This window comes from Macrotis lagotis, chromosome 2 (assembly GCF_037893015.1).
Source record: "Macrotis lagotis isolate mMagLag1 chromosome 2, bilby.v1.9.chrom.fasta, whole genome shotgun sequence".
In the NCBI taxonomy this organism is placed as follows: Eukaryota; Metazoa; Chordata; class Mammalia; order Peramelemorphia; family Peramelidae; genus Macrotis; species Macrotis lagotis.
The window spans coordinates 703,662-721,312 of NC_133659.1; the positions used below are offsets into that span (position 1 = coordinate 703,662).

The 17,651-nt window shown below is 42.4% G+C and overlaps 1 protein-coding gene across 3 annotated transcripts in view; it reads right to left on the reverse strand.

Annotated features, from left to right (window-relative positions):
* Positions 1-3,041: 3,041 nt before the first annotated feature.
* The window catches only part of MIGA1 (mitoguardin 1), a 68,709-nt gene continuing 54,099 nt past the window's right edge, over positions 3,042-17,651 (reverse strand). For 2 of the 3 annotated variants that reach the window (XM_074221120.1, XM_074221119.1), the window contains exons 10-16: positions 17,342-17,414; positions 16,724-16,810; positions 15,776-15,874; positions 15,384-15,518; positions 14,151-14,204; positions 7,364-7,480; positions 3,042-6,138 (exon numbers count right to left, since the gene is read on the reverse strand). In XM_074221120.1, coding sequence (XP_074077221.1) covers positions 5,920-6,138; positions 7,364-7,480; positions 14,151-14,204; positions 15,384-15,518; positions 15,776-15,874; positions 16,724-16,810; positions 17,342-17,414 — 784 coding nt within the window. In that variant the 3' untranslated portion in view covers positions 3,042-5,919. Of the gene's footprint in view, positions 6,139-7,363; positions 7,481-11,860; positions 12,080-14,150; positions 14,205-15,383; positions 15,519-15,775; positions 15,875-16,723; positions 16,811-17,341; positions 17,415-17,651 lie in introns of those variants that run through there. The other variant, XR_012475441.1, reaches the window with a different exon arrangement.

Here is a 17,651-nt window from a genome sequence, read left to right on the forward strand (position 1 = left end):
GGCCTAGCCCTGGGGCCCATCCATATCTCCCTGCCTTTGGGCTTCACTTACAATATGTGTGATGTGCGTTTGCAAGCAGCAAGTCGATAAGGCCCCTGGAGGAGCTCAGGACACATGGAGGGGAGGCAGGGTCAGTCAGTGAGTAGGAAACAGAGAAAGGAATTTCAAGGAGTGTTAGAGGGAATGCAGAAAGGCCAAGGAGGAACTAGCCTGGAAACTGCTCTGGAGGAGAAGATGCCTTCTGGGAGACAGAGGCTGAAAGTTGTACACCAGGAACAGCCAGGAAACCAATGGACCGGGAACAGAATAGAACAAAGAGGAGGGATAGGATGGAAAAAAAAAAGAAAGGGAGGTGAGAAAAGCAGATTGTGTGTGATGCTAGACATGACAGGGAGCCACTGAGGGTTTCTGCAGGGAGGCGGGGTGTTTCTAGAATATAAATTGGGCAGTGGTGGGGAAGATGGATTGCAGAGGAGAGTCGGCAATTGGGAGAGAATTTGGAGGCTGATGTAATAGAGCTGCAGGCAATGAGGACCTGAACCAAGGTCAGGGCTATGAGTAGCAAGGAGGAAATGGATGACTGGATGGACAGATGGACAGTTAGATGAATGGATGGGTAGATGGGAGGGATGGCTGGACAGCTCAGTGGGGGAGGTAGATGGATGGATGAAGATGGGATACATGGGAGGCACTGGAGGGATGGGTAATGGGTGGGTGGGTCGGTGGATGGCCAGATAGATGGGATAGAATGCAAAGAAGGGATTGGAGGGATGGCTGGATGAGAGGGAAGGATGAATGGATCGATGGGTGGGTGGATAGATGAGAGGGATGGATGGATGGGTGGATAGGATGCATGGGAGGGAGGGGTGAATGGATGGTGAGGTGGATGGATGAGTGGAGAGATACATAAATTACAAACAATGGTGGGAGGGAGGCACATTCCAAGTGAGTCTGGATGATTCAAACAAGCACCAAATCTTTGTCTATGCCTGTAGCTTTCATCATTCATAGGGTGAGAGTTTGGGAGAGGGATGGGTTCCAGTGGCAGCACATCAAGGGTGGAGAGATTTACCAGGCAGTTCAGAGCTCAAGAGATAGAAGGGTAGGCCACCAACCTGGAAAGGACCATTGCAGGCATCCCAGAGCAATGCACTTCTGATGCTTTGGGTACATAGTTTAGTAGCCTCTCTGGGCCTTTGAAGCAGGTTCTTAGGAATCACCCGGGCCCAAAAATGGTTTCAAAATTGTGCTGGACTGGTCCTTGGCATTCATGGTCTTCAAGGGGAGCTTGTGCCCCATCACAAATGCCAATGAGAACTCAAGGTTGCCAGACTATGGATGGGGCATTGGAGATGACTATTAAGGGAGTCCAGGCATCACCCAATGACTTGAAGCCCTGCCCCTATCACTAGTGACTGGGTGACCTGGGCTTAGGGACTGTGCCTTGATTTCATCCTCTGTAATACGAAAAGGATTGGACTTGATGACCACTTAAGTGTTCTCTAAGTTTGTCCCTTGGGTTTTCTAGCTAAACAAACATTAATACAATATGATAAAAGAAGGCTATAAAATAACCCAATTGTTATATTTTAATGCTGACCTAAAATTCTTACCTAGTTCAAATCATGTGTTGAGGGAATGGCCTTTGGTAGTTTCAACTCTTGTTTTAAAACAAGACCCAAAGTTTACTTCTACCTCAGGACAAAGTGCTTTTTGGAGAGTGTCCCTCTTCTAAGGGAACATGCAAAGGCAGATTCTATTAGGTGCTCTGCTGATGATGCTCAGGATACTGCTTGCTGCAAGGAAGTGAGCCAGTAGAGATGAGTGTAAAGTAGAAGCAAAAGATACTTGGTGTGGAAAATAAGGTAGAATTCTTCAGCAACAAAAATAGTATTTCTGAAGATGCGGTTCTTCTGCTGACTGCAAAGAAAACAAAGAAAGTTGCCCCCAGAATTGCTGCTCAGGTACTCTCACCTTATTCAAAATGTCTAGAGGGCACAAGAAATCCTTGGGTTTGTTCTGTGGAATCACAGAATCTCCCAAATGGAAACATCCAATCCTTAAAGCAGTTTGACCTAACAGTGATAAGCAGAATGTCTGGCACACAGAAACCACTTAATAAATGCTCATTTTCAGCCTTAGCCCTTCTCAAGGGTCAGACTAAGGGGTCTGGATTTTTTTAGACTCATTGACCCCCCTCCATCTGAAAAATCTTCACATACTTAGGAATGACATAGCTCATGTCCAGGTTGCCCTAACTGGGATCAAAAGAGGTTCCTAGCTCCCTCACAAGCACCTAAAGGACCAGATACACATTGGATTTAGAACAGCTTTTATTGCACACCACAGAAATGCAAAAGATAATGAGAAGTCACAAAAATTACTGAACAGAAACAGAGTCCATCAGATCCCCCCTAAAATATGGAGCTGCCCCCTGTGAAATCTGCTTCTTCTCCATAGGGTCACCTACAATCCTCTGTCCTCCTTTGCCCTGCCAAGACCCCCAGGTAGTAAATGCACTTTCAAAGCTGCTATACAGCAAGGAATTCCAAGGAGGGACCATGTAGATTTTCTTCCTTCTTGAAGGCCAATATTTGCATCAGGACATTCCCTTCTCTGGATTCAGCTGGAGAAATCTAACTCCAGACTGAAGGGGTTAAGCATATACCTGCCTTTGCCATGCGCTTCTGCCCTGGCAATTACCAAATCTCCTCCAAAGTCTCTAGTCTCTGAAATGTGCTGGGGGGGGGGGGGAGGAAGAGGAGGGGAGAAGCAAAAGAGTCAGCTCTGCTTCCTTCCTCTCAGATGCTTGCCCATTTCTGTCAAGCCTCCTGGGAACAAGTGTCTCCCATCTCGTGGACACTGGCAGCAGTGTGACTTCCCCTTTGCAAAACTCATGCACTCTTTGGTACATACATGATGCTGACACTAGATTTTCAGAGTTCTCTCATGTTGATTAGTTTCTGCCACTTCTAAGTAGACCATGTGTGTATGGCGTTCGTTTTGTCAGTATTTGTTAACAGATCAAACAACCTGCAATATACAAGTCCACAGTCCTTTATTTGGCAGTAATCGAAACACATTCATATCTATTACAGGTTGGGGCTGGGGGCTAGAGGGGAGAGCCAGTGCTATTTTTCTGCTAAGGTTCTATTTAATAGTATTTGATTGTTATATGGAGAATGAGTGTGGTACTGTACATTTAGGCAAGAAAAAGAAACACCTCTTGGCATTGGCGAATTTCAGTTAATACATAGTTTCCATCAAACAAAACAAATAATTTTAACAAGAGTACACCATTAAGGACAAATAAAGGATGACATTATTACCAGCCATGCTCATCTATAATGCTAGTTCCACACTGGTCAAAAAACCCCCCACAAAAAAAACCTTTTTTCCAGATTTTGCCAAGTCATGTTGTGGCTCCAAAGTCTACACTTAAAAACTTTCCTGATGTTTTTGTACAGTCAAAATCCAAAGCCAAATGGGAGATTCATGCAAATTTTGACTTCTATGTGTGTGACAAGCTATGGAGAAGTCCATTTAAATTTCTATTTGACATTCCTTCTTCCTAGGCTTAAAGGAATGTTGGGTCCTTTGGAGCTGTTCATAGGGTATATGCCTGGAAAAATCTACTAGGAGAGTTTTAGATCTTTCTTGGTAACAATAGTAACACACAAAAATGTTATCCTCAAAGAAAAGGATTGGCCTTTCAAGTTAATGGGAAATATATGTGGCTAACCATGGTGGGGAATGGAAAGAGAGGCTGGGAAATCAACATGGACTTCTTTCATTTTTTAAAAACTGCAAAAATGCTATTGTCATATACAGAATACTCCCTAAAGAGCCTCTGATGACTGATGTGACTGATAAGAGATCACATATGTTCTCTCTGTAATCCACACCACAAATAATGAGTTAGATAGACAGGCTTTGATCATTTAATATTTTAAAAGACTTTCTTTGTATTAATAATCCAGTTTTAAGGCAAATGGAAAATGGTATGCATGACCCTAGAGTTCCTCTTCTGTTGTAAACATTCTTTTTCAGAAAGATCTTCTCAATAATAGGCCAAAATAAGTGCTCTACTAAAGAGAGACCTTTCCCATATGGAAATCCCTGAAATTCTATTTGGTCACTCTTGTCCTTTTAATTGAAGGCCACACAAAAAACCTTAGGTTGTAAAGGCAGCTGGTGGGCTGACCAACTTCCTTCCACAGCAACTACACATGAATGAAGAGGACAATTCAACCACTTGCATAACAAACCAGATACTTGCATATAACTATTTTTTCAGAGTAAAAATTCTATTCGGGAGAAAACATATATTATGCTTTTGGGGAACATAAATTTGCATCTGCTGGAAATGAAATCATCTTTATCACATTAAATAGTGCAATTTTTCAGAACTAATTTCTAAACTAATCTTTTGTCAAATGTAAAATATGATACAAATTTTCCTCCATAGTTCGGTTTCTAGAACCAAAGACAATGGCAACAATAATAATCACAGAAAATCATTTCAAAGCATTCAATCAGAAAGTAGGTGCATTGGTATAAAGTACAGCTCAATTCTGCCTGAGTTGTAAGGAAAAATAAAAATCAAACTTCATGGCAGAGGATAGAAAGCTCCCAATACATAGGAGACTTCAATTCAGAAAATAAAACCTGAGGGAAGCTTCCATCTTGTCTCTTGGATAACTTCAGTCCTGTGCAAACACAAGTTCAAATCATCAACAGCTTGTAGCATCTGACTGTTCAGTTCCACATCCATCACTTTAGGCCATCGCTGTGCAGATCTTCGTTTAAAACAATGATTATGACTTTCCTGCTTCATAGTGGCATCTCAATGAAGAGAAACCAGGCACTTTCATCTAAAATGCTGTTTTAAAAACCACTGCAGGTCACCTAAGAGAATTCCTTATGATGAAGGGGCCTCTTGCCCATCGCCCACCCAACTGTACTTAAGAAGCTGACGCACAGGTGAAAGAGCAGTGCATTGGTCTATGCATCTATCACACGGGATCCTTTGGGGTTAAATTTGGAGGGAAAAGCCATGTTAAAAAGAAATCTACCTAAGAGCCAGTAAGTTCTCCCCACACGAATCTTGCCAGAACCTATCATAGGCCAGGGTAGGGGAAACAGCACACACGTATCAATCTGTAACTCCTGTGACTCACCCTGCAGCTGAGCTCATTGGGGCTTCTTTCAAGGCAAGAGGAGAAGAGCAAAAAGCCCTCAAAGTCCCCTCTGCCAGAGAATCAGAGGGTCTTTGCCCTCTTGATTGTAGTCTACAGAATCAGGAGCAGTGGTCTGACTGAGAACTCTTCCATTATGAGCCCAAAGGGTTGGATCACACTGACACTCAGGAGCCACAGCAATTTCTTTGATTAAATGACATAAGTAATGACACCAGCAGCACACCCTGGACATCGCTACTCCTAAATGGTGATGATTTCTATTTCCCACATCATTTAACTGGGCTTCGACACAAAAGGAGACAGCAATATGTACAGATGCAATTTCAAGGCAAAGTGAAATATGTTGTCACTGAGAAGTAACTTAATAAATGGAGGGTATGGCACATGGGAAAAACAGGGAAGCTGGGTGCATGCACCCTTGGCCAAGCAGGGACTTTCTGGGTGCCATGAGCCAAGACGAGACTTTTGAAAATGTTTCCCAAATAGTTTACAGCAGAGTCCTCAAAGAGTAAACCGATTGTCTCCACAGACCAAGGATGGATTTTGATCACAAGCAACAATTCTGGAAAATGTCCATTCAGAAAAAAAGAACATTTTCTAGGGATGATGGCCCTCTTGAAGGTCTGTCCAGTCTAATCACCCTTCATCTGCCTGCCCATCTGCTCATCCCTCAATACTTTACCCCCATGGCCCAGTTGCACACATGTCCCCCTCCCCCTCACTGGACTCTGGCTTCCACCAGACTGCTGGACATGGCATGGCTATGGCTGCTCACACAGCTGTTCGTATGTCTCAGGGAATCTGTGCCCAGATATGCCATCAAAAGCTCAGTGCGGCGCATCAACAACTGCATGAGGTCTTCAGCAAGTGTTTCCATGCTGGAATAGCGGACCTTCTCCAAATCGAAGATGTCTTTGAGAAAATAGAGGACTTGGTCCTGGTGACAAAACAAGCAAGTGTTTATGCAGAGGGTCTACACCACCACCTGCTTAAGCCCAGAGAGCCTACCCATTTTGAATGATCACAAATCACAATGGCAAACAGTAGAGGCAAAAATTTGGAGAGACCCAAAAACAAATGGAGAGTTTGTGTTAATAAACAAGTTGTCCCAATAGTTTCAGCAGCAGCCTATTTAAACTACAATTAAAAACCATGAACTTGGCCTTTAAGGCTGAGCTCAGGTACAGTGCAAGCAGGCAGTGAGATACCAGCAGAGTCCATGGGGAAAGTAGAATCTTGGCATCTCTCTTTAGGATGGGCCCTCCAAGATGGCCTGGAACAGCCTCCTTGAGACCTCTGTGTCCCTCATTTGATGAATCAGATGGGAACCAACGATAGGATTAGGAGGATGAACCAAACCCTGGGAGGGATGGCCTCTGCCTGAGGGTCCTTCCCCTACCCACAGTGTGAGCACCTCCTACTGTCTCAACCCGTCAGGTCTGAAGGGTCACCCTTCAGTCTTCTGGAAAGCTATTATCAACTTCCCTGGTTCCCTCTCCTCAGCTCTCTTTGTAACAAAAGAGCCCACATCACAAGATTCCAAGATAAAAGAGTCGTGTCTTAACTCCATAACACCCAATACAAAAAAGTGAAGAGTTTTCTAACACAGCAGGAAGTAGGCAGTCATTACAAATGAAAAGGTGAAAAATGGGCTCTGTTTCTGAGATCAAGTTCAGAAAGACTGATAAAGCTTTATAAACAATAGTTTGTATTGATCCATCGCTTTGGGGGGAGGGCAATAAATGCTACAACTCTTATTACAGAGGAGGAAACATGAGGCAGACAGGGTCACACTATGAGGAAGTATCTAAGACAGACTTCAAACTCGGATCACCCTGGTGCTGGGTCTAGCACCCTGTGCCACCTAGCTGCATTTATGTTCCAGGTTCTGGAGCAAGGCACTGGGGGAGTACAAGGAAAAGGAGAATCCAGGAATTGATCAACTAAGGGTGGGGGAGAAAAAGTAAATAAAAGTCATACAAGAAAAAGAGTTTTAAGTTGAAAGGGGAAAATGGGGCAGAAACTACAAGAATTTGGGAGCCCAAGCAGACAAAACTGACTCATGGGCTTTAAATTACAAAATATGACTTCTGAATAAAGCATACACATCATCTACATGTGTCAGCATTTGGAACAAGTACAATTTTTAAAAGTTGCCATACCTTAAAGAAGCAACATAAATCATAGAGGGAGTTTCTTGGACCCAAAAAGCCCCAGGCTAATACAGGACTGACATGCTCACAAATGGCGTAGAAGTGGGCAAAAAACCCATCAGGAATCTGTTGGCAAAGGAGGAGAGAAAAGTGAGTGTTTATGAAGCATCTGTTATGAAAAGATCAATCTATCAAGAGCGACCTAATTAATTGGAAAGGTATTGCTTGTGGTTAGAGTCTACCAAAAAAAGCTAATAACAATCCCTAAATTCATAGACTTATTTGTTGCCACACAACCAAATTATAAGGGATTATTTTAAAGATCTAGAGAAGGTAACAAAGTTTGTCTGAAAAAATAAAAAATTCAAGAATCTAAAAGGAAATAATAAGAAAAAATAGAAAGGAAGGCAGAACTAGACTTCAAACAACGGAATATTGTTTAAAAAAAATAGAAAATTTGGTCAGTAGAACCAGCTAGGCACATAACAAGCATAACAAAAGAGAGTACGAAAATGTTGGATAAACCAAAAGGCACTAACTTCTAGGAAAAGATGCACTACTCAACCATAAACTGCTGGAAAACTGGAACATAATCTGGCAGAAATCAAACTTACACCACTTTCTTACATTATACACCAAGATAAACTCCAAATGGACACAACATGAACAAGTTCAGAAAGCAAGGAAGGAAAAAGCTTTTGCAACTTTGGAAAGGGGGGATATTTATGATCAAGCAAGAGATAAAGAGCAACACAGATTATAATATAGACATTTTATGATCATGATAATCATTTTCTAGCAGATAAATGATCAAAGAATATGAACAGGCATAGGCAGCTCTCTTCCAAAGAAAGAAAATCAAACTATCAGCAATTAGAAAAAAATGTTCTAAATCATTATTAGAGAAAAGTACATTCAAAAAACTAAAAATTTCCATTCATACATATTGTCAAAGGTGACAAAACAAAAAAAATGATAGTTGCTGGAGGGGATATGCAGAGACGGGAACAACAATGCACAGAGGAACTAGGAGTTGGTCCAATCATTGTGAAAAGCAATAACCCCCAAACCAGTAAACTGTGTACGTGACTTAGCAATACCCCACTTTTAGAATTATCTTCTAAAAAGACCAACAAAAGAAGGGAGGATACATAGATGCAAATATATTTAAAGCAGGTCTTTTTCAAATGTCTATCAACAGGGTAGAAGGCTAGGGATATTGGTCATTTAATTGTATCTGCCTCTTCATGACTCTATGGACCACAGCACACCAGGCTCTTCTATCCTCCATTATCTCTCAAAATCTGTCCAAGTTCATGTTCATTGTTTCCATGACACCATTTATTCTCCACTGTCCCCTTTTCCTTTTGTCTTCAATCTTTCCCAACATCAGGGTCTTTTCCAATGAGTCCTGTCTTCACATCATGTGGCAGAAAAATTTAAGCTTTTAACAAAGATCTATATTTAGCACAATTATACATGTATGACCTATGCTGGATTGCTTTCTTTTGAGGGGAAGGGGAGAGAATAGGGAGGGAGGGAGAAATATGTAAAAAAAAAAGCATTTAAGGTTTAGCTTCAGTAAAGAGTATTGACTGATGAGATCATGCTGTCCAAGGACCTCTCAGAAGTCTTCTCCAGCAGCACAATTCCAAAGCATCAAATCAGCCATGCTCAGTTCCTTATAATTCTCACAACTATCCATTACTACTCAAAAAGACATAGTGCTGATTAAATGGACCTTTGTTGGCAAGGTAACATCTTGACTTTTTAGTCAACAGTTTTCCTTCCCAGGAGCAGGCAACTTTTAATTTCATGGCTGCAGTCATCCTTTGCAATGATCTTTGAGCCCAAGAATATAAAATCTGACATTTCTTCTCTCTCTCTATTTGCCAGGAAGTGATGCAATCAGTGTCAAGATCTTAGGGGTTTTTTTTATATTAAACTTAAAGCCATCTTTTACACCCTCCTTTTTTCATCTTCATCAAGAGGCCTAATTCCCCTTCACTCTGTCATCAGAATGGTATCATCTGTATATCTGAAATTACTGATATTTATCCTAGTGACCTTAATTTTAATTTTTAATTCATCCAGTCTGGCATTCTATATGATGTACTCTGCGTATAAGTTAAATACATAAATGAGTTAAATATTCTTTTCCCAATCTTAAACTAATCAGTTGCTCCATGTTGGGCTCTGTTGCCTCTTGACCCATGTACAGATTCCTCAAAAGACAAGATGATCTGGTAATCCCATCTCTTTGAGGACTTGGCACATTTTGTTGTGATCCAATGAAGCAGAAGTAGATGTTTGTTTATTTTCTTGGAACTCCCTTGCTTTCTCCATAATCAAGCAAATATTGGCAGTTTGGTTTCTAGTTCCTTGGTCTTTTTGAAAACCGGCTCTTCTGGGAATGCTTGGTTCACATCTTGCCAAAGTCTAGTTTGCAGAATAATAAGCATAATCTTGTTGGTGAGTGAAATGTTCGGTAATTTGAGCACTCCTTGGGCACTCTTCTTTAGGATGGGAATAAAAACTGATCTTTTCTGACCTGGTGGCCACTGTTGGACTTTCCATCTTTAAGATTGGGCATAATCTTTAAGGGTTTTAAGTCGCTCATTTGGAATTCCATCATCTTTACTAGCCATATGTTAGCAATGCTTCCTAAGGCCAACTTGACTTCCTTCTTCAGGATGTCTAGCTCTAGGTAAGCCCAACCATCAGGGTATTTAGTGATGTTAAGATTTTTCTTTTACATTCTTCTGTGTATTCTTGTCACCTCTTCTTAATCTCATCTATTTTAATTAAGCCTCTATCATTTTTGTTTTTCATCATATCCATTTCTGCATGAAACATTCCCTTGATATCTTATTTTCTTGAAAAGGTCTCATCTTTCTCATTTTAATTTTTCTTCTATTTCTTTACATTTCTCATTTAAGAAAACTTTCCTATCTCTCCTTGCTAGTTTTGCATTCAGTTGGGTAATGTCTTTCCTTTTCTCCTTTCCTTCTTTCCTCAGCAATTTGACAGTCATTTCTGCTTTCTTGTTCATCCTTTTCTTTGTCTGTTTTTTGTACAATATTGCAAACCTCTATACAAAGTTCTTCAGGCACTTGATCTATCAGATTGAATCACTTAAATCTATGATCCTCTTTATTTTTGACTAAAAATAAAACTCTCCAAAAGAAAAAAAGAAAGAAAAGGGGGTCATTACAGCATTGAAAAGAAAATACAGGCACAAAGACACACATACACAAACATGAGATCGATCAGAGCAGAACAACTTTTAAAGTAACAAGTTGAATTGTTCTTTTTTCTTTTAATATAAAATCAAATTACAGTAATTTCCTTCTTTTGTAGTCTGTCACAGATTCACAAAGATTTGTGTTTTTATTATTTTTAAATAAGTGATTATACTTCATCTGTATAGTAAGCAAGGGTTCTGCTGCATTCTTTTATGCTGTTCGATATTGTTGTGCGTCATTGAAGACATTTTCTATGTTTCTTCTGTGAAACTGGGCATATGGTCTGTATTCATTTGTTAGAACTGTGAAAAAATAAGCTCTATGGACCCTGACAATCAAAGTTCAGCCTGCAGATGCGCAAACTTATCAAAGGGTGAAGATGGCGGTGCCTGACAAAGAGAAGCACAGCGTACAGACAATGAGTGTGTGACTCCTTGGTCAGTCTGGCTGGTAAAGCCAGGATTCCTTTGCTCAGAATCAAATTTGAAAATGCATAGGATCAAAAGGGAGCCAATCATATTGAAATAGCTGATCTAAATATAAAAGAAAGACACAAGTTCATGGACAATAGGTCAAGAACCCTTGAATCAATGTTTGCTAAGTGCTAGGGGAGCTTGGCCTATAAAGAAGAAAGGAACTAGTCTCTGCCCTCAATGAATTTTTTTTAGTGTGTGGATACTAAGGGAGAGATTGGGAGGTCTGGAAGGAGAGAACACTCACAACTAAGGGGTCCAAGAAGGGCCCTGAGCTGGGCAAAGGCCCAGAGATGGAACATGATGTACTGGCTCCTGAAAAAAGCCTAGACAGAGGCCTGGCTGTCCCACCAAGTTCAAGCTGAAAGCCAAAGGAGAGGGTGAACCATGGAGAGTCATGGGCTGATGTGCCTGAGTCTCCAGAATTCCTATAGGAGGTCAGCTTGTCCTCTTCCCTCTAGGATTTCTTGGTTAGTAGGTCTTACCCCCTGGAGGCTAAGGCTGTGGCTTCTTTCTTACCTTTACCTGAGGACTCTCATCTGCCTGCACTTGTTCCTGTTTCTTCTCTTCCTCTTCTTCCTTCTCTTCTCTTCTTTCCTTCTCTCTCCTTCCTTTATTCTCCTCTTCCTCTTCCCTCTTTTCTCCCACTCTTCCCCTCCTCCTTTTTCCTCTTCCTCTTCTATTCTCATCCCTTTCTTTGTCTTCCACTTTTTCAGATTCTGGTCCTTGTCTTCAGTGTTCTCCACCCTGTGGGCTGCAGTAGCTGCTCTCCAGCTAAGAAGACTCACCTCTTTTTGATTCGACTGTAAGCCCCTGCAGGGGAGGGGCTGGCTGCCTTCCTTTTCTGTTTGTGCTAGTCAGTCTCAGTCTTCCTCCCAAGTTGGGACTGCTGTCTTCCAGGCAAGTATCCCAGTTGTTTTCTCAGCATCTCTTCAGCTGGAGGAGCCTCAGCCCTTCTGATGTCTTTGTGAGATGCCTAGTATCCTCTGCGCTGCTCCCTTCTTCAACTGTGAGAAAAGAATGGCTGACCTAGATTTTTGGCCTTCTCCAGGGTCATCATGAAGGCAGCTTATAAATGATAGCAGGGTACCCATTTTAAAGGAGAAAGAAGATGGAAATAATTTCTGGCTATCTGGGCAGGAAGCTGCCACTAAGAAATATCTAAGTCCCTCAGGGGTGAGCACTGTCATTCTCCCTTACACTGGATCTCTAATGACTAGTATGATGACTTCCTTCAGTCCTCCTCCTTTCTCATTCCCCTCTTCCTCCCCTTCCTCCCTCATCTCACTCCTCCTCCCTCCTTATTTATTCTCCTTTTCCTCACACAGTAGGTGACCAGCATACAGTAGGTCCTTAGTGGATTAGGACCATGTGACCATAAAGAAGATTTGGTTCAGATGACAGTCCACAACACAAAACACAAAATCTCAGAATTGGAAGGGACCTCAGTAACCATCTAGGCCAATCCTTATCTGAAGGATATTACCCTAAACAATTTCCCCAATGAGTAGTCATCACAGCTTTGCTTGAAAATCTCAAATAAATGGGAACTCATTACCTTCCAAGACAGCTTATTATACTGATGTATAATTCAAACTGCTGGAAGCTTCTCCTTTTCATCAGTATCATTATAATTAATAATCATTTAATCGTTTACTATTGCTTGGTAAGTCAATATCCTCTTTCTGTTTCCCTTATGCCTTAATCATCTATTAATTCATCTTGTAGAATATTGGTAAATGTCCATTAAATAGTGGATATTACTGATTCCTGGTCCTCCTACAGTGCCTTGAGGATCATGAAATGCTCTCTTTGTATATTATATCTTGAGCTGCCCAACCACACTGGGATCAGTATTATGCAGTAACTATATAGATGAGCAGAGTCTTAGCTGGTGGTCACTGAGATATGAAGTGCCAACAGTCTGCAGGCCAAAGAGTTGGCCACAAGGCCTGCTCTTAGGCCTCCATCAAGCCCAAATCTGCCACTTCCAGCCACTCACTTGGTCAACCTCTCTGCACCAAGAAGAACCTATCTGATTCCTCTCCAAAATGGGAGACAAGAACAAGATCTCCTCTAGATCTCCAGATGTGAACAGACTGAACAATTTGGGTGCTTTAGCAAATCTTCAAGGAGAATGGACCTAAAAGTGTTGGTCCCTAAAATGTACTGGTTCTGACTAAACAAGACTCTGACAGATCAGTACAATGAGCACTGCTCATACCTCACTTGGCTACCATATCGGCTGATGAGCATTCACCAGAAGCCCAGAACATTGTCAAATGAGCCTCCATTTGACCACATCTCCCCGGTCTTGTATTTGGATAAAGAATAATCAAGTTTTCAAGTGTCAGATTTTCCATTTATCCTTCTGATGTTTCATTGACAAAAACTGGTCCGATGTCCTAGACAGCTAAGATCCCCACCCCCAATCCCACCACCCCTGCTTTGTCTTACCCATAAAATTAGCAGGCATGTTGTGGTGATCACTGTCCACATCCCTGCTAAGTCCTACGATCTAAGATGGGACCAGGCCCATCAGGAGAAACAGCTACTCTAGGTCCTTGGGAAGAGATTCAAGTTCAGCAAAGGGACAAGAGGAAGCCAAGCTGTCTAGCTCCACAGCTGGAGACTGCCTGGCAAGCTATGATTGCCTGGGGTTTCCCTCCAGATGTTTCTGATCCTACCTCACAGTTCTCTGCTTTCTGGAATTCCCAGGACAGAGAAAGGAGGACCCCATGGTTTCCCTACATGCTGGCCTTAATGATGTCTCCTGTCTTTGTGAAGCTCAAATTGGGCCCATCCAGTGGAGGGGCAAGGTGGGGCAAAGGACTCCCTGGTTTCCCCTCCTTTATCTATGCCGCAATTACACATACATATTGAGACTCTTAGAGCACATGAGAACAATTGTTGCTCCCACTATTCATACATTGCTGAAGATTTTGTGATCATGACACTGAGATAATTTTTGGAAGAAAACTAAAATGCCTACTAATAAGGGCCCCGCTCCTGCTGGTTCCTAGGTTCCCTGAGAGCTTGCTAGGGAGCAGCCCCTCAAATCCCACCAAAGGCATTTACCTTCATCTGCTGCCTCTTCTGTTTGAGTACTGACCAGCAGCTGGATGCCACAGCCTAGACATGCACAGGGAAGAAAAAAAGGCCAGAGGTAAGCTTGCAAGAACACCCTGCTCCTCATCCTCTGGGATCTCACCACTTAACAAAGGCAAGGGCAAACGCAAAGGCCCTGACTGTTCCCAGTCTCCCCGCATGGAATTCAAGGGGATGCCTTTAAAAGTGCTCACACAATTGACTGTCAATGACAAACACAAAGCAACTCTCACTTCCTTCAGCTGTTCTCAAACAATGGATTTTTTTTTAAATTAAATACAGGAGTCAACCTGGCCAAACTGGGCAGGGTCTGGTGTCAAGGACCCTCACACTGGGAACTAATTTGCATAAAACTCCCAAACTCCCCAAAAATACACATAGAAAAGATCATGGACACAATGTAACCTGGGGTCTTTCCTTATGAAATGGCAGTTTAGGAACCACCTACTAGAGGTTTGATTCAAATAAGAAAATATATTCAAATAAGAAATATAATATAATGACAGAAAAAAAAGTTTTTTCTTCCAGAAACCAAAGAGGAATCTCCCAAGCCCAGGCTCCTGTGTCTCCACCTCTAAGGTCCCTGAACCCTATCAACTAGAGAAATGGGTAAGAACAACCTCTTGTGAGATAAAATCATATTAACTGGGGAAATTTAAATATCTGAACATTTTAGAATTCAATCAATTAGGAAGAGACAGACAATGGCAGCCCACATGACCAAGCTCCCCCTCTGATGCCTGCCCAGGCACACTGCTGAGAGCCCTCCTCAAAGCGCAGAGGCAATGGAGTCGGTTTCTGCAGGTCATTTACCTGGCACCCATTGGTTGTATTTGTGCCCCTCTTCAAGGTTTCAGCCTGACTGGACTGTGAGTGACTTTTCTTCCCTGAGGGCAGGGCTCTGACCTATGGGTTTCTTGGGCCTGTTGTTACACCTGGCCCTCTGTTCATGTTCTAGTCTTATTAAGTCCCTTCCTCACCTACCTAGTCATACAATTTTATCTTCAAGTTTAAAAAGCCTGAATAGATTCTGAAAATTTCATTGCTTCAGCTCATACAAGTTTTTCCAGGTTTTTTCTCCTACTATTCTGAAGGAGAAAAAAAATCTGATTTAAAAAAAAGGCTTGGGGGAAAATTGGAGACTAAGATTTTACCATTTTCATGCCCCACAATACCTCAAAAAAATAAGTAAATCATACTTACAGTTTCTTTAAAGGAGGAGTTTAGCCAGCGATTATTGACTACATTCTGTATGGATGTGGGTGGGTTTTCTAAATCTTCAAAAGAGTCCATTAATATAAAATCCAGGACAATGTCATAAAAATTTAGATTTTTCACCTGCATGAAATAAGAAAAAATGCGCACACACTATTATTTATTAGCCCCTGGACTGGGAGAAAGACTGAATCCAGAGACTACTCATGAACAGAAAGATACCACCTGAGTCATTAGATATACAAGTGACCAATAAGAAGGAAGAAACACTGACTCCCAATAGAAGCTATCTGCATTGATAAAACCCTTGGCCCTCAGCTACTTGTCATGGGAGACTCAGGGCTGGAGGAGGAAGGGAATGAAAACAGACACAGACTCACCCCCCGAGCGGCCAGTTCCACCTCGGTACTCTCCCAGTGGTCTGTTTGCTCTAAAAAACAGATCATTTCATCAAAAACATCTTCAAATTTCTTTGGATTCTGTAGGATATCATCAGCAAACAAGAAGAAGATGACATGTTTTAATTCTAAGCATGCTTTCTGAAACAATCTTCCGGCCTGAGGATCTAAATTGCCTGCCAGACAGTGACTGTGAAGGCTCCAGGGATGGGGGGGTGAGGCAATTGAATTGGGGAGCACAGTGCTGGGCTCTGCTCAAAGGTCCAACCTCTGCTTTTAAGGCAAAGTCAGTTAAAGACAATGAGCTAAAATTCTTCCCTGAGCCAGTAGGGTAAATGGGCTCCAAGGAAGGAAAGAGTCCTAATTCAGGAAAATGAAGTGAGAAAAGAGGGTTGGTCACCTGAGACCACCCTCAGAACTTCAACGGCACTTAAGGAAGGGCACTCTTGCTGATCATTTTGGCCCAGCCCTAGATAGGTGACTTCAGAGAAGGTGGTTCTCCCTACCCTAGCCCTTGGCCCAACATGAAGGAGAGGAGGAAGAAAAAATTTGAATTCTACCTCTAACTCTCCCTCTTGTTTTCCAAAGACTTGGTCAAATTGCTGTCAGCAGCTTCAATGATTATTTCAATGGTCCTGGAGAGGGGGCTGCAGGACCCTTCCAAGGGAAGCCAGGAAAGAAAGAACCCAGGGAGAAGGAGAAGAGTTATATAGGTGGGGTTCCACTAGGGCAGGGACTGTTTCATGATGTCTCTGGACACCAATGCCTAGGACAGTTACACACACACACACACACACACACACAGAGGCAGATGAAAAAGATCAAGGGCCCACAAGAATTAGCATTCCTCAGAACAATCCTTCCTTTGAGAACTGTAAGGTGTTTTAATTTCTGACTGAATAACAACTTTGTTAACAAAATCGAGTTTACCTTTCTGGCCTTCACAATTAAAGCTGACAAAATTTTTCTTCCACTCTCAGCAAGAAATGTCCTGTTGGCTGTTTCTGAAAGAATGACCTGCAAGAGTTGCACCCCCCCCCCACCCCCGCCAGAGACCTGAAATGACTGATTGATATAAAGTGAAGAAGGAAAGGGAAGTCAGAATGAGGGATGTGAGTGAGTGACCCAGATCTGGGGGATGAGTAGGCCTGGAGGACTCTGCTAGGACAGGAAGCATGACCTCAAGAGTGAGGCTCACTGCTGGGGAGGTCTCCCTTCCTTGGGAGCTGGGCTGGTGTCAACAGCAGCTGACATTTCTGTGACACTCGAGACCTACAAATTCTTTAGACACAGTCTCAGAGATGAGGCCTCTGGTGCTCCAGTCCCCACCAAGCCTCTAGTAAGTGTGAGAGGCCAGCATGGCCTGGGGGTGAAGGAGCCACTCTGAGGCTGAGTCCCAAGATGGGACTAGTCGGGGTTGGCTGGGCAGCTGGGACTCTGTGTATATGGCCGGGGGGAGTAGGCTAGGATACTTCCTGACTCTGTCCATGGACAGATCCAGAACAGTACTGAGCATGGGGGCAGGACAGAGCTGAGAAAGCAGTTTACCTGGAAAGCCTGTCGGATACAGTGAAGTTTAGCAAGAAAGTCGCTGTCTCCAAGGCACTCCAACATTTCAGTTCTACAGAAAACAAGAACCAAAATTGAAGCTATTTTCAGGACAAAGCCTGCTATGAATCTGGAATTAAACCAGATCTGAACTCAGGCTGGTAATGAGAAACACATGTCTTTTCATTCCTGACAAAGTCAAGCCTGGATGTCTTGATAAAAACAATTTAGTTGGGTGAAACCCCCATTACTCCTAAAGATTGTTTTAAAGATGAGAAAAACACAGAAATGGTACCATAACATTTTCCAC